Source organism: Cynocephalus volans, chromosome 3 (genome assembly GCF_027409185.1).
Source record: "Cynocephalus volans isolate mCynVol1 chromosome 3, mCynVol1.pri, whole genome shotgun sequence".
NCBI classification, from domain to species: Eukaryota; Metazoa; Chordata; class Mammalia; order Dermoptera; family Cynocephalidae; genus Cynocephalus; species Cynocephalus volans.
The window spans coordinates 29,302,727-29,319,718 of NC_084462.1; the positions used below are offsets into that span (position 1 = coordinate 29,302,727).

The 16,992-nt window shown below is 46.7% G+C and overlaps 1 protein-coding gene across 1 annotated transcript; it reads left to right on the top strand.

Annotated features, from left to right (window-relative positions):
• Positions 1–10,294: 10,294 nt before the first annotated feature.
• LOC134371944 (DPEP2 neighbor protein-like) lies at positions 10,295–12,026 on the top strand. Its single transcript, XM_063088880.1, has 4 exons — positions 10,295–10,361; positions 10,673–10,675; positions 11,635–11,662; positions 11,753–12,026. The coding sequence occupies exons 1-4, from the start codon at positions 10,295–10,297 to the stop codon at positions 12,024–12,026; spliced, it is 372 nt and encodes a 123-aa protein (XP_062944950.1).
• The last annotated feature ends 4,966 nt before the right edge of the window (positions 12,027–16,992 follow it).

The window sequence follows — 16,992 nt, forward strand, 5'->3', positions numbered from 1 at the left end:
CAAAGAAGAAAATTTAAAAGTGCCTTGCCAAAGGCACTTAATTACTTTACTGATAATATAAGATCAAAAACAACTGGAGAATAATTAATATAAATATCAAAGATGAAGCAAACATTGAAAGCACTGGGTGGGCTACACAAAAATTACCATGAATGGATTTTTAACCAGCCTGCCTCACACTCTTTTAGAAAAGGAAAGCTCAAAAGTGCGGAGCAAATGATAGAGTAATTACATAGATATTTGGGATGGTTAATATGCAATTAGGTTTTCCACATAATATATAGGCGCTTGATTCATTTCCAATCGGTCACTTTATCATCTGTGAATGATTGATTGATTATAACTCTACTAATATGATCTTCCTTTCAGATCACTATAATCAAATACAGGAGAAACTTTGGATTATGTGCTGTTCTTTCAGCTGGTTATTTAAAAAATTCTCCTCTCCTCCTTTCATGCCCAGGGGTAAAACTTCATAAGCTTTGCTGTGGTTTGAGAGACAAATACATTAGATCCTATTAAAGAGAGATTTTTTGCCCCAAAGATAGGACAAACCACTTTATATTTTGTGGGTTGAAATATGTGTTGTAAATATTAATATCTGCCGAAAGATGAATTGCCTCTCTTCTTTGAGCTGAACTGTGGGATAAACTCTTAAAAAACATGGAAAGGATAAGTTCTAGGATGATAAGAGAATAAGAGGTTTAATAAGAGATTGATTGAAACATTTTTTATTCTCTCTTTATCTTCTATAAATTGCACTTCCATGTAATGTCTAGATATTAGCTAAATGTTAGTGTTTCTATCTGCCTAAAGATGAGAGTTGTCAATGATTCGAATGGTCCAGGGCACCAGATTGGTCTTTAGCAGAGGAAAACAGAGAGAGTGTCCACCATTAGTAGCCAGGCCTGTGCCAGTGCAGCCAGATGACCACTGAGAGCTGGCAAGGTGCTTGAGCCCTGCTATTGATACTCTCATGGCGGAAATCATGGGCTAATGGTGACATGCATTTACAGCTCTCTTACCCAGGGCTACTATATGCAGGTGTGCAGATTGTACCCTTCATAAGCGCACCTGGCTGAGGGGGTGAGTAGGAGCCGAAGTCCAAGCCATGCTCAGCCATCACCTGGAGGAAGAGATCCCTCTTGCTAATTTGGGCAAAGGCACTGATAGCTAAGCCATGTGCCCACCGAGTAGAACATTCCTAGAGGGATTCCTTTTGTTTAAGCTATGCAAAGGCAACAATGGGATAGTAGTGGCCTTGTCTTTATCCCATTTTGAATCCTTTTACTTTTTATATTTTTAAAAATTCAGGTAAAATTTACATTCAGTGAAATATACAAATATTAAGAATACAATTTAATGAGTTTTGCCATTGTGTACACTGACGTAACAATACTAAAAACACAGAACAGTACCATTACCCCAGCAAATTTCTTTATGTTCTCTGTACAATCTCCAGTCCTCAGAGTCAACCCCTGCTCTGATTCTTAGCACCATAGATTAGTTTTACCAACTCTTGAACTTCATGTATGTAGTATTATACAGAAATATCATCTGTGTCCAGCTTCATTGTTTCAACATAATGTTAATATTCATCCATGTAGTTATATGTATCAGTAGTTCCTTCTTTTTTATTGCTGAATAATGTATGAATAAACACAATTCTTGTCATAATTTTCCTACTGATGAACATTTCTGATACAATCCTGGAAGGAAGGGTAGTTCCAAGAGCCTACATTTGTATTGTTCTAACTTTTGATTATTATGAAAAAATCTGCTAAAAGCATTTCTGTATAGAATTTTAGTGTCTTATAATTTTATTTCTTTGGGGTAAATACCTAGGAGTGGGATTGCTGGGTTGTGGGAATATGCATGTTTAACTTCATAAGAAACTACCAGTTTTCCAAGTTGATCACACCATTTCACACCCTCACCAGCAAGATCTATTTGCTCCACATTTTCAGCAATATCCAGCATTGCGTGTTTATCTTAGCCATTCTAATGGGTGTATGATGGATGGTATCTTATTGTGGTTTTAAAAAAGGTTGAACGCTTTTCCATGAACTTGTTGGCCATGAATATTATCTTCTTTTGTGAGATGTCTGTTCAAGTGTTTTGCCTATTTTATACTTGGTTGTTTTCATTTTTATTATTTAGTTCAAGATCATGAGGTGGGAAAGTACAATCTGTCCACTGCTAGGCCACTGCAAGGAAGTGGTTACAAAGTTCTATTCCAAGAGAGTGGATAATTGGGACCAATAATTAAATTAATTAATTAATTATTTTAATATAAGCTACACTTACTAACTGGAGAATTCCCACGCTGGTTTCCTGATCCATGAAGTGAAGGTTACTATGACAGAAAGAAACAAACAGGGGTCTTCAGAACTCCCCTTCCATCCAGGATAGGGAAACAAAGCAACATCCCAACCCTGGGGGAATAGTAGGGGAATAAGTCTTTAGTACAAGACTTGAAAGGTGCAGGATGGTGATCCTAACACATTCCCCTTGCACTCTTCTCTTTGGCCCATGCAGAAGGTGGACAGATCTTGGAGAATGGCTGTGGCTTATCCTAAACATAAAGTGAAAGCTCTGATTAAAACTATTGTTCCAGATATAGTGACTTTGGGGCAAATCAATAAATCCCCCTGGGACCAGGTAAATAGTTGTTGACCTACAAACGTTTTTTTTCTACCCAGAAAAATTTTTAACAGTAAAAAGTGTCAGCAGCTGATTGCCTTTACATGACAGGGGAAGCAGTACGGCCTCACCATCTCACCAGAGACCCACGCTGGCTCTTCTGTTCGATGACCGTCTAGAGAGAGTCTGCTTGTCCTATTGAACCACAGAACATCACATTAGTCATTCACATTGATAAGACTGTGCTGATTGGATCCAGACAGGAAGAACCAGCAGTCACCTTAGGGGAGTTAGAGCAGTTGTTTCCAAAGTGTTTCCTGGCCAGTGGTATTGGCATTGCCTGGGAACTTGTTAGAAATATAAATGATCAGACTCCACCTCAGACCTATTGCATCACAAACTCTGGGAGTGGATGCAGAAATTCGGGTTTTAATAAGCCCTCTTGGTGATTTTTAATGCATGCTAAAGTTTGATAACCATTTTTAACCACATTACAGTTCTTAAAATGTCCTCTGGAGCACAGGAGGGAGCTAATTTTGTAATAAAAAGATTGAACTGTGCTGTTTTTTTCCTGTTTGTCCCCAGATTCTTTGTCTGCCTGCCTCTGCCCAGCTCTGTGTCCCAGGAGGCTGATGCCTCTGGATGGCATCACCTGGTCCGCTGGGTCTTGCGGCTGCCAGTTAGAATCTGCAAATGAGAGGCACTGGCAGGAGACTGGCATGTGGGAGGAGAGAGTGGACAGTGGTTTATTCATCCTGTTTCTTCCCCGCTCCGTTTTCCTCTCGGGCTTCTCTTCTGTGACTGAATTCAGCTCTCGGCCAGCCTCATATAATCCTCTTTCCTCCTTGTGATTCTTCAGGCCCACGAATGATGCCTCAACACCCGCCATTGGTTCCTTAACATGCCCCACACCTCTGCAATCAGGATGTTCAGTACAATTTTTCTTCAAAACCCCAGCTGAGTTTTCCATCTTGTTCCTGCCAGGATCCTGATGGACGCAGAGACTGTGATTTAATTCTACCAGTGTTACTTTGGATTTGTGGCAATTTAATTCAATTTGTTAATTTATAGTACAAATCTTTACTGAGTGCCTACAATATGTGAAGTATTGAGAAAACACATACACACACAATTAACGACACAGGAGAGTTCCAATCCTCATGTGGTCCTTTGGGAAGGGTGGGAAAACACAGTCACTGTTAATGTTAGTTCCTAGGTTTGTAGAATGTGGACAATATTGTGCATATGCACAGAAAGTGCCAGGCACATGCTTAACACAAACTAATGCTTCATGAACATGTGCATTTTCTGTGGTTGTTTGTTTGCCTTGTTTTGATTTTCCTTTTTTAAAAAAGTTTATTTATTAATTAATATTATTATTTTTTTAATTCTAAGATGTTGAGGAGCAGTTGTGGGGGAGGGGGAGATGGGAATGGGGAAGAAAATAGGGTGGAAGAAGGAGGAAGGGGGGTATGGTTGAGGCCTATGGCACCCCCCTCATTTGCTCAGGGTAAACCAGTATGCTTCCAGTGGTGGCTTGGTCACTGCTGGGCTGGATGCAGATATCAGGGGGCATGGCTGAAGCCATCAATTCCCCACTGCTCCAGCTTGGGAGACCAGTGGGCTTCCAGTGATGGTTCGGTGGTAGTCACTGGGATGATTGCAGATATCAGGTGGGTGTGGCTGAAGCCCTTGGTCCCTCAATGCTCCAGCTCAGGAGCCCATGGTGTTTCTGGTGGCAGATTAGTGGTCATTGTTGGGCTGGTTGCAGATGTTGGGGGGGGCATGGTTGAGGCCCTTGGCTCCCCAAAGCCCCAGCTCAGGAGCCCAGGGGACTACCAGTGGTGTCTCGGTGGTAATTGCTGAGCTGGTTGTGGGTGTCCGGAGGCATGGCTGAGGCCCTTGGCCTGCCCCATTCCCTGGTTTGGGTGCCCAGGGGGCTTCCGTTCTTTCTAGGTTTTATAGGTGTTCTTTGGTGATGTGAGACCTTTACTAGTTGATATCAAACTTCAATTCTGACCTGTGGGTATTTTGTTTTTTCTTTCAGTTGTATGTTGGATTATTTGCTGTTCCCACCACTTAAACTCTGCACTGGAGCTAATTTGTTGTCCTTTGCTTACATCTAAAATGGGGGAACTTCCTGTGTGGACCAGCACTTGAGCCCTGTGGTTGAGCTAAATTGCTGCTTTGCTGCTGATTCCCTGGGCAAGGCTTTTTGTGCAGCTCAGGTTTTAATTGCTGACCTTGTATGTACTTCTGGGTGTTGTAAGTTCCAGCACATTTGGGTTGTGTGGAAACTCTGGTCTGGGCCTGAGTCTTTTCAGCAAACTGCACCCCCTGCAGTTCTATATTCCTGACCAGTCTCCACTGAGTGGTCCTGCACTAATTGGAGGGCAGATCAGCTGTCCATGCTGTGCCCCAATGTCCCCCCAGTGGACCCGTCTCTCCCACACCCCATACTCCAAACACTTCCCATGGGATGGGCTATGTAATGGTCTCTCGCAATGACTCACCAGCCTCTGAGTGTCTCCTTTTTTCAGTTGTCTGTGGCTCCTTGCTCATATGTGGGTCTGTGGGAACCCTGTTAGTGGTCTTGCTGGCCTGAAGGCCACCAAGGCCCTTTTCTCCTCTGCCACCTCCAAGCAACTTCATCCAGAGGGCACAGCAGCAGCTTTTGCCAGCTCCTGCTCCATGTGCTCAACAGCTCCAGCCTTGAAGTGGCCCAGATTTGAAATGGTGGGAGTGACCCTTTCTTTTTCTCATTGTGGCTTCTCCTGCCTTCATGCACTCCATATGTCTCTCCTCTTCCCTTGAGCTATAGTGGCTCCAGCTTGGCTGTTGTTGCTTTTTAATACTTGTAAATTGGTTGATATGTGGGAGAGAGTGATGTTGGGGACCATCTATGCCACCATCTTGACCAGAAGCCTCCTTGATTTTCCTTTGAAGATTTCTTCATGCTCTGTTCCTCTTCCTTCATCTTAGGGAATCAACAGCTGAATGCAATTTGGAAAAGTTTTACTTCTTAGTTTAAACATATATACATGGAATTCAGGCCTTTGACCTTCTGAGTTGACGTTGCAGTCCCATCGAGGCAAGTATGAAATGTACATGTCTCTGCATTTATCCTGGGCCTTTCCTTTGCCCATATCATTGTGGACTGTGTGTGAACATTATCAGCATGACTGAGCAGGAAAGAAAGGACACAGTGTCAGAGATGGGAGGAAACCAAGGAATTACTTACATGTGAGGAACCTGAGGCCTGGGGAGGAAGTGACATGCCCACTGTTGTAAGCTAGACCGTGGCCGGACTTAGAATGAAAAGTGGTCTCTCGCCTGTGTACTTGATGTCAACATATGGCCTGGTGAGGGCTTTCAGAGACTCAGACTGCGAATGTGCACCTGACAATGGCCTTGTTCCGAGTGTGGGAAGCAGCGCTTCGTGGGGAACAGGCCATGCACATTCCAAATCCTGCTTCTCCCCAGCCCAGAGAGTTCTCACATTTCCTCTGCACAATGATCCAGTGGCTGGGGACCTTTTGTGATGCAATTCATTAGTTTGTGGTGGCTCAAAGCTGAAACACAAGTCTCCAAGGGGACCTGCCTCATCCCTGCTTTATTAAAATGAAATCTTCCCTTGGCATTTCTCTCAGGCACTTCTCCAGGTATGGATAAGAGGGACAAAGAGAGAAGGGAGAGGGTTCGGGGCTTAAATGCCAGCAATCCAATTAAAGGAATGTTTAACCTTTGTAAATAAAGCCCCTGCTCGCCTGCTTCTCAGATAGGGGGAGGAAAATGAACTGCTTTAGTATGAGGCTCCATCCTGCGAGGAGAGGACTGGTGTTTATAACATCCTTCCTGGCAGAGGAAGCTCAGCCTGCTGTTAAAAATGATTCTCTTTAGAAGGCCAGCTGGCAGCAGATGCAGCAGCACATGCAGCACAAGCAGCCACCTCCTCAGGTGCTCTCCCTGGTGCAGGGGACGGTTTGCCTAAGCATTCGGTTCCAAGGGCCACCGGTGGGTCCGGTCCAGTTGCTTAGTGGTTTCCCTTAAGAACACGAGAAACAAAAGCTAATGTAGAACAGCAAACAGTGGGAAAATGAGCAGAAAATAGAAAATAGGATTGAATATTTAACAAGTTGTTGGGTGGGGACGACCTCCCGGGTGTAGAAGCGGTATAAGAAACCACAGAGGATTCTCTCTATATATGTATATTCTATATACATGTACCTAAAAATATTTAAAGGCAAATAAACTAAAAAAATACTTGCCACCAATATGGCTTCAGAAGGCTGCTGTTATTACTCATAATTAATTCATTCATTTAACATTTATTGGGCTGGCTGCTGGAGACACAGAGATCAGAGGCTCGGCACCCTAGGTGCCACCCTGCAGCAGGGGATAAATTTCACCACCCTCGTTCCTAACTGCCTGTTTATTTATCTGTGATGAGGGAGGCTGAGGGGCTTCTGTATCCGTATTTGTACATACCGATAAGAAAAGCAAGAGCACATCACTGAGTAAGTGGACAAAGTGCAGGAGCTGGCAATACACAAAAGGGGAAACAAGGTAGGCTAGAAAATAATCCGTAAAAATCCTCAATCTTGTTAATAACGATTGAAGCAGAGACTGAAATGAGGTACTTTTATACTATGAAGTTAGTAAACTTACTTTTTTAAATGATGATACCCAAAGCTAGCACAGTTGTAGAGAAAGTAAGTAACGTCATGCTCTTACACATAAGCAAAAGGTCTTTCTTTAAACACTATTTTGGCAATATTTGCTGCAAGTCTAAAATGTCCGTATAATTCAACAGTAATTGCACTTCCAGGAACTTATGCAAAAGAGGTAACCAAAGATGCAGGCAGAGATTTATCTTTAAGAATATTCATAGCATATATATTCTCCTGGGGAAAAAAGCAACTTTCATGTCCAACAATAGAGAAGTGAGAAATTAAATTAAGACATATTGTATAATAGTTTATTTTGACCAATATTCATGATATCAAGACTTTGAAGAATACTTAATGATAATAGATATGCTCATGATATAATAGTAAGTAAAAAAAAGTGAGATACAAAATATATGAGAGGGTATGATCCCGATTTGGTGACTAAAAATAAATATTTTAGTTTTTTATTCAGAAGTATTTCTTGGATTTATTCTACAGATTTCTCTAACTGTAACAATATATTGATTTTAAATGTTGTAATATATATGATATACAAGTATAATTATTTAAAACGACATAATAATTTTAAAGAATGCATGGATCAATTAAACACACGCATCTGAAATTTAGAAATATTCACATGCTCTAAAAATAGAAGAATCGGGTATGGGCACACATCTGTACCTATGAGGCTCAGGAGAGGAAAAGGAGGACATTTAAGTAGAATGTTGGTTATTTGTGGGTGGGGCAGGTGTACTCTGCCCAACGGAGATGGAATCTGTGGGTTTTCGCCTTTCTTCTAGAGTGAGATGTCAGCAAATCCCCCGCACCTCCTGTTGTTGGAAAGGATACTGTGGGCAACTTGGCTCTGCTTTAGAGTTCTCCTTTAGAGAGATTCCTTTTGACTCCCTGAAGGGAGCTTCCTCTTGAGGACCAGAGGGAAAAGCCACTGGGGAAAGAGTTTAATACAGGACATAGGTTTTGAGGGTTGAGAAGGCAGAGCTTTGGAGCCACCAGTGCTGAGTCCCTGGGGGTAAAAGACAGACACTGATTCTGGGTCAGTAGGTCCCAGCCACACCAGGCCTTTGGGTCTTAGGCACCCTGAGAGTGATGGGTGTGGGGCCGTAGAAGAGAGGAGCAAGCCTGTGACTGTGGGCTCCAGGGTCCTGGACTGAGATCTGCCCTGAGAGGACAAAGTCATTTTTCCTGGTGAAGCCATGATGGCACAGCAGGTCGTGGGCATGAGACTCTTCCAACCAATTTTTCCTCAGCCCTGTGCAAGGTGCCACCAGCTCCAACATGTGCATTCAAGGATAGCGGTAGCTGAGGCAGAGAATCCCATATGAATTCCTCTGGGACACAGAAGTCAAATGGCCCCATTTTGGGCCCTGTAAGCCCCCAGCATCTTTGGACAATTCAGAGAGATGAGAAACCTCAAGAGAATGGCATGAGAAAAATAAAAGCAATGAGACCAATCCTGTGGAACTATAATGAGCATATCATGTGTTATAAAGGGAAAAAGAATGAACTTTAAACAACGTCTCTCCCAACCGCAGTTTAAGCAATGTGCATGCCAGTCCTCTGTGTACCTGGCCATGAGGGCGCCACTGTGATCATTTGCCTGCCCAGCAGCTCAATTTTCTCACCCAGATAATGAGGCTGGTAAAAACCCTCCCTCATGGGCTACTGTGAGGACTGAATGGGCTAAAGCATGTCAAACAGGTAGCGCAGCTCCTGGCACACAGTGACATTGGCTACTCTCATATCACTGTTATCACATGCCCGTACTCCATGAAGACAGGTGAGGCAGCAGCCTCCTGGGTGCCAAGTCAACTCACTCAACAAACGTTAATAGGGCATTTGCCGTGTGCCGGTGTAGGGCGAAGTGCCAGAATATGGAGGTCATGGCCTCACCAAGTGCACCTGCCAGCTGCAGCAGCAGACACCACTACAGATGGCTACAGGAGGAGGAGGAGGAGCGAGAGGTCCCAGCAAAACTTGAGCCTGCCAGTACCAAGAGGCTTGCCCATGTCCCCACCTTTAGAGAGAGGGTATGTCACCAGAAAGGCTTTGGGATTGGCAGAGTTCTCCATGCTATGGCCCCTCTCCATGCAGCTGATTATCACAGATCAGGGGGTGCCATCTGAACCCCAGGGACACCAGCGAGGGTCTCACTGGGACCACTTCCTGCACCCCGGGTCTCTCTAGCCTCCCTCCACCCTGCCGCCCCCAGCTGGTGGCACTACCTCAGGGGCATAGGACAGCATGCACCCCAAACTCAGGACAGGCTCCAAACCTGTAGGTTTCACACTCAAGTTACCAGAACATCTGGTCCCAAGAAGCAGCACAATCAGACACTTTGAGCCTCTCAGACACCACAGGCTTGGAGCCTGTGACCTTGCTCTAGGGACCTTGTGTTCGGGAACCTCCTTGCTGCCTAAAATCAGGCAGAGCACGGCTACAAGAGGAGCTCAACAGTGCACATGGGACCTGAGTCATCAGTCATCTCCATCAAAAAGCAGCCCAGAAATGTTGGTTGTCGAGGGTGCAGAGAAGAAAGATGGGGGCTGGGAAGATGGTTGGGTAGAAGGAGGAGAGGAAGACGAATTTGTGGTTATTGTACGTCTCCAGGCAGAATAAGCACTGGCTGCCTTTTGAGGAAGAAAGGGTTTCTTTTGCCTTCCTCTGGTCACTGGGGCTGTGCCGGCCCACAGCTGTGCTCAGCAGGGAGTGGCTACTTGATCAGGGCATGAGGGGGAGCCCAGTGTGAGGTCCCGGGCAGGGTTTCTCTCTACCTCTGCCCTGCTCGCCACAAAAGCCCAAGGGCCTGAAACCCACCCCTCAAGTTGTCGATGACTCTTGTGACCTCACGGGGCAGTGATGACCTCACAGTCCTCCTCAGTTTCCATGGCAGGGTAACGACACAAACGTGGTGCCCTGTTCTCTACAAGACACACGTCGGTGTGGTTGCTTGCCAGAGAATGTGTGACCGCATCCTGTATATCCAGTGTAACTTGTCCTCTGTCCCTTGGAAGGGCAGCGCAGCAGGTAGGCCTGGGTCAGGCATCTGTACAAGAGGCACCGGTGTATACACAAGCTCACCTGGCTGCCACACGGTCCTTTTGAGCTTCCCCTCCATACCCAGAACTTCCCCTGCCATCACTAGGACCAATGGCCTGGGCCCCTCGGGGACCCACAGTGCTCCTGCTCACCGCTAAGGGCAAGTGTTCAGAGAGGTTCTAATCTATAAATCTAGCTTTCCCCTTTGGGCTACAGAGGCTTCCATTGACTCTTTCTTGATTGGCCTCTTAGCAAAAGCCAAGTGTGCTTTCGTGGGCAAGTGAGCATTTGAGGAAGAGCTGGTACAGGTCGCTCATGAACCTCACCTTCAGATCCAGGCGCCTTCACCAGGCTGTCATGTAGACACGTGCATGGGCCCCTCAGACAATTCAGACCAGTCTGAGCTGCTGAGTCTGGGGGAAAGGGTGGCGTCACAGCCAGGAAGAGCAGAAGAGCCAGAGGGAGTGACGAAGTGCTGCTGAGACCGGAGGCCTAAGGACGTGGCATCTCGGGGGCTTGGGTTGCTGGGAGAAAGCTCCTTGAGCCTAGACTTGGTACCCAGAACCTGGCTCTGAACCTCCTGGTCACTCTGCCTCAGTATTTGACCTTTAGAAAGTATTAGGAAATCTAGATAAAATTATCAGAGGGCTGGCCTGTAACCTACGTTGGTTAGACATGGTGTAATGGCACCAAAGTCAAGGGTTCAGATCCTTTCACCACCCAGTTGCCCCCCAAAACAAAACAGGTATCAGAGGACTGGAGTTCAGTGTGGTTAAAGCAGGCAGCATGAACGGGCCTAAGAAGAGCTGCCAAGGTCAGAGGGGTTCTTAATCCTTTTTTCTTTTGCCCCAGAATATTGACTTGAGACTAACTGATTTATATTAGATCGTTTCTGAAACTTGAAAACCATTTCCATTAAAGCCTCTGAAGTGACAGACCATAAGAAATGTTTTCTCAGTTGTGAAAGGGACAGACTGAGGGGGTCCTGACTGCAATTGTTTTGAGGTTCTACTGTTGTCTCCGGGAACGGGAAACAGATATTCTGGTCTCCCGCTGCTGCCATCGGCTCCCCAGAATTGCCTGTGCAGCCAGTGCTCCTTCTCTAGGGGACCCACGGAGGGGATGGGCCGAGGCTGTGCTTGGGGCGCCAAGCAGATAAGAGGGCTTCAGGCAGAAACAGGAAGATGTGTGAGAGGGGAGGGCTTGACAGCACAATGTAGAAAGCACAAACGACTGACCAGTTTTGTTTCTCTTTCCACAGCTGTGCCTCCCACTCCTCCTCCTCCACCTACCGTGTCCTCTACCGTGTCCTCTACCATGTCCTCTACCACGTCCTGTACCACGTCCTCTACCATGTCCACTACCATGTCCACTTACCGTGCCCACTACCACGTCCTTTACCGAGGCTGTGGAGAAGCCCAGGTGGGCTGGCATGGGGAGACGTACTGCCTGGTTGGCGGCTACCGGCTCTATGGGGATGCTCCTTTGGCCACCCCAGCAAAGGCCGAAGCGGAGAAGCCAGCCCCCAGATGGGCTCCCAAGAGACCTCGAGCTCCAGCTAAGCCAGACATGGACCTAGGTTGTCCTAGCCCAAAAATTGGGCGCTTGTGGCATGGTGGCAAGAGGCTGGCCCCGCAGAAGCTTGCTGGCTGAGCCTCTGTGTAGTTTAACAGCCTCAGACAGCTAATGCCTCTTCTGCCATGACCTCCACTACCAACCACTGGAAATCCAATCTGCCTGAGCCGTCCTCAGCCTGGAGCCCCTTCCATCCTAACTGACCATGGGCAAGGAGCCTCAGAAACGAGGTCTGAAGAGGCTGCTTTGAAGATCCCAGGGCGGAAGCTGGCCTGAAAGAAAACCCTGACTGACGTTCCTCTGCTCAATCCTCTAGAGTCCTCCTTTCTTGAGCACAAGAAAGTCTGCACTGCAGAGAGAAGGTTCAGAGTGGCCTAGCAGGGCCACCTCTACCACACGGTCTCCTGTGCTAAGTCATTGGCACCAATCACCAGCACACACCAGGAGGGGCTGGGCTTCCTGCGACTGAAAGCAGCAATCTGCAGCTTCCCAGGGAGCCTCCAACCTGGGGTCTCAGGAGGCAAAATAAAGACACCAGGGAGAACTGCTACCTGGAGCAGGAATAGTGTGGAGAAAGCTGACCAACGTCCCTCTGAGGCTCACACGCTGCCTTATTACCAGCCGTTCATGACCCAGTGGGGTTCCTATTGCTCAATAAAATTATTTTCTGTAATAGTGTGTGACTTGACATCCAGTTTTTCCACACAGCCAAGCCCCAAACCTCCCTGTTCCCTTGAAGTACATTCCCACATGAAGGACCCGGTCCTGTAAGATGTTTTGCCTTCAGAAAGGATACTGGGACGTAGCTTCTAACCGTGTGACTCCTGACAGGATGCCTCTGAGCAGGGGCAGGACACAGACAGACGGTTCTTTAAGAAACGGGAGAGCCCGATGAGAGTGTGCGCGTGTGTTAGGAGAGGAGGGCCGGACTGGGAAGACGCTGTCTCATCTACCTACCCACCCATCCGTCGACCCATTTATTCAACACATTTATTGAGCACCTGTTATATACCAAGAACTGTGGTCGTTGCTTGGGATATGTTGGTTAATGAGATGATAGAAGCCCCTCTCCTCAAGGCTCCCACAAGCTAGAGGAATAGACAAATAGGAAAAACATAATTGCAGGTAGTTAAAATTGCTATAAGGAAAAATCAAACAGGACACGAGGACAGAGTGATGAGGGGTGCTGTGTGACACAAGGCCATCAGGGAAGGCTTCTTTGAGAAGGTGATATCTCAGCAGAGATGGGAGTGAGGGAGTGCCACGAGGAGCTGGGAGGAGAGCCTTCCTAGAGGAAACACCAAGTGCAAAGACCTGAGCTACGAATGAGGCTGACCTATCCTAGGACCAGCAAAAGGCTAGATTGGCCAGGCAGGAAGGACAGAGAGGGCTGAAAGGTGTGGCTGGAGAAGTAAGCTGGGGCCAGACCACAGCAGGCCTTGTCTGCTGTAGTGAGCAGAGTGGATCTCACTTTAAGTGTGATGGAAAGTCATGAGAAGAACTTGAACAGGGTAGGGAAGAGATCTGACGTAGATGCTAAAAAGATCACTCTGATGACTGCCGTGTGCCATGGTGCTGGCTGTTACCTGTGGAATGTCTCAGCAGTTGAGGGGACAGTTGGTCCTGCGGAGTGGGGGTGGGCGAGCATTCAGCAGAGAAGAAACAGCACACCTGCCTCAGCAGCCCAGAACAGGAGGTGACACTCTCAGCCACTCATAGCCCTCAGCCCAGGCAAAGCCACCACCCCGTGGACAGCACACACGTCCTTAGGGACTATGGCCGCCCATCTGCTGCTCCTCCCCCTGACACACATACCTTCAAGGCCAGGAAGGGTCCTGAAAACTTAAGATGTTCTCCTAACCTGGCTTAGAGGAAAGAGGTACGGTCCCAACTGAGAGTCTCAGTTAACCCACCACAACCTCTCTCGATACTTGGTGTGACTGAGGCAGATTTGTGGCTCTTAAAGGGGCCAGATAGGTTGGTGTTTTCCAAGATGAAGACAGACTCACCTGGGGTTCCTAGGAAAGAGACATCCCAGCACCCACATCAGTCCAAGTAAGGTTTTGGAGTGGGGCCTGGAAATCCACTGTTCGGAAAGCATAACATAACTACCCGGTTGTAGGAACTACAGGAGACAGAGGAAAATGTTAAATGACACCATGGGATGCAATCAACACACTCCAAAACATAGGAAACTCTAAAGGGCAAGGACATGTTTTTTTTCAACAAGTAAATTGCTAGGAAGAAAAAAGAGGGAAGAGGAACCTACAGACTGAGCCATAACAACCACATGCAAGGGGAGGGGGTTGGTGTCTTATCTACATTGTAAATCAAACAAATCAATTATTTCTAAGTTGGGCAATCATGATAGATAATCTATGATATTAAAGAAGTGTTGCTAACTTTTTTAGGTGCCATAATGGTATGGTAGTTGTCTTTTCAAAAGAGCTCTTACCTTTTAAGGATGCATGCTTAAATATGGATGAAGTAAAAGTCTGTGATTTGCTTTAAAGTCATCCGTAGTCTACAGTCATACCAGCTGAATGCACCCATCTCGTCTGATCTGGGAAGCTAAGCAGGGCCAGGCCTGCTTAGTACTTAGACGGGACACCAACTAGGAATACCGAGGGCTGTAGTTTTAAAACAAACAAAACAAAACAAAATGAAACAAACTGTAGACAGAGGTAGGTGAGGGCATAAATGAAACAAGATGAGACATCAATTGATAGTTGCTGAAGCTCAGTGATGGCTATATGGGAATTAAATATACTCTTCTCTCCCTTCTTTTCTATATGTTTGAAATTTTTCCTAATAAAAAGTGAAAAACATTAAAATTCCTCAGGGGCAGCCAGATGTTCAGCCAGATTTGGAATCGGTGAGAGTTTAGATGGCCGGCTTCACTAGCGACTGGGAGCCATGGAAGCGACGCAGAGCAGGGCAGGCTTTCCCCGTCCAAGCAGGAAGCTCCGGGGCAGGGGTGCCATCAGCAGCGTTGGCGCAGAAACAGGTGTGACAGGCCTCAGAGATGAGCAGGCGAGGTTGAGCACAAGAGACAGCAGGTCTGAACTTGAGGCTGGATGTGAAATCACACATGCTGTCTAGCAGATGTCTGGTCAGGACAGGCTCCAGAGAACCTGGTGCCCACACAGCCCAGCGTTCTGTGTGCCTAGGCCAGCCACCTCGCTGCACACCCCAGCAGAGGGCCAGCACCAGTGGGTGATCAGTAAAGGAGGTCTGCACAAATGGATGGATGGAAGGAATTTGAGGCCTTTCCTGGTGGCAGAGGCAGCAGCTGGAAGTGGAGTAACTGGAGGAACCTCTGTCTGACTTGGCTATGAGGGCGCCACTGTGATCATTTACCTGCCCAGCAGCTCAATTTTCTCACCCAGATAATGAGGCTGGTAAAAACCCTCCCTCATGGGCTATTGTGAGGACTGAATGGGCGAAAGCATGTCAAACAGGTAGCACAGCTCCTGGCACACGGTGACATTGGCTGCTCTCATGTCACTGCTATCACATGCCCGTATTCTATGAAGACAGGTGAGGCAGCAGCCTCCTGGGTGCCAAGTCAACACACTCATCAACAAATGTTAGTAGGGCATTTGCCGTGTGGCGGTGTAGGGCCATGTGCCAGAATATGGGGGTCGTGGCCTCACCAAGTGCACCTGCCAGCTGCAGCAGCAGACACCACTACAGATGGCTACAGTAGGAGGAGGAGGAGCGAGAGGTCCCAGCAAAACTTGAGCCTGCCAGTACCAAGGGGCTTGCCCATGTCCCCACCTTTAGAGAGAGGGTATGTCACCAGAGAGGCTTTGAATATGAGAAGCTGGAATTTAAACCCCACTGGTCACACAGGTAATGTTGGGAGGGTGTGTGAGTCCTTCAGAAACACATGCAAATGTCCTTTCTTTCTGCGTGCCCGCGCTCTAATCACCCGAGAGTGAGTATGGCCCGGGAGCACTTCCTGCACACTCTCTGCAGCCTTGGTGGGCGCATCTGTGGCCTCTTGCATGTTTGGCAGGCCTGTCACATGCCTGCACCCACCCGGAGACACTGAACCAGAGTGTTTTTGACGTGGACGGGATACCCCTGAGCTTCTGGACAGCTTTGAGCAGAGAATTCTTAATCCCAAAGCAAAGGACATCTTTCTGTACCCCAGGCACTGAATAAATCAGTGGAGATCTCAAACTCCATAATTCTAACAGAGCCATCTCTGATGGCTGTGGCAATTTGCTCTCTTGTGGGTTAGTGACCAGCTATAATTGATGAGGAAACTGACAGCTCTTTGTCTTCTTTCACTACACTTGTGGTTTGGCAGCTGGCTTATTCTTTATCTATTGCCTGTGACTCTCACTCTCTCTCTCTCTCTTGCTTTCCCTGGGCACTTGTGGAGCAGATGTATCTCCTCCTCTCCCTACAGACAAGATCTATAAAGCCATAACATGTTTTTAATGCAATTCAGCTTTTTGAAAAATGCATAATTGGAGAGTTCCAAAATAATTAGTTTATTATAGTGGGTCTGTAAAAATGAACTTGCATCTCATTTATGAGCCATTAGATCCCATGTTCTATGGGGCTGATTGCTATTAATGCCACTAGCATATAATTTAGCATACTTTATTAAAATATGTCACAGTCGAGCATCTCTTGCTCCCAGCCCCCACGTCTGGGGCTGGGCTGCGTTGTGGAGCTGAGAATTCTTCCTACAAATAGGCCTCCAGCTTTTGCTACATTTGTCCCCTCCCCACCCCACACCCTTCTTGAGTCACATTGTGAGGCCTCCTTCCATGATACCATTTGACATTTATTCCATTTCTTTCAGGAACAGTTCAGCAAAAGAAAGAACTAAAGCATCGATAGGAGGAGGAAGGAAGAAGAGAAAAAAATCCCGAACACAAGAGGGGTGGCATGGCCCCTGGGTGCAGGATCATTGTTCCGGGGAGTAAGAACAATTAACACCTTCACAGGCACAAATGTGGACTTTTTCAGGTAATATAATAAAAATCAAAAATATTTGTCAAAAATATTTATTGCTTATCTTGGA

What these genes read in the sequence shown, in the direction of transcription:
- LOC134371944 (XM_063088880.1), top strand. Translation starts at nt 10,295, where the DNA reads ATGTGTGACCGCATCCTGTATATCCAGTGTAACTTGTCCTCTGTCCCT. An exon ending in CCCACTCCTCCTCCTCCACC is followed by an intron (nt 11,663 to 11,752) that starts TACCGTGTCCTC and finishes GTCCACTTACCG; the next exon opens with TGCCCACTACCACGTCCTTT.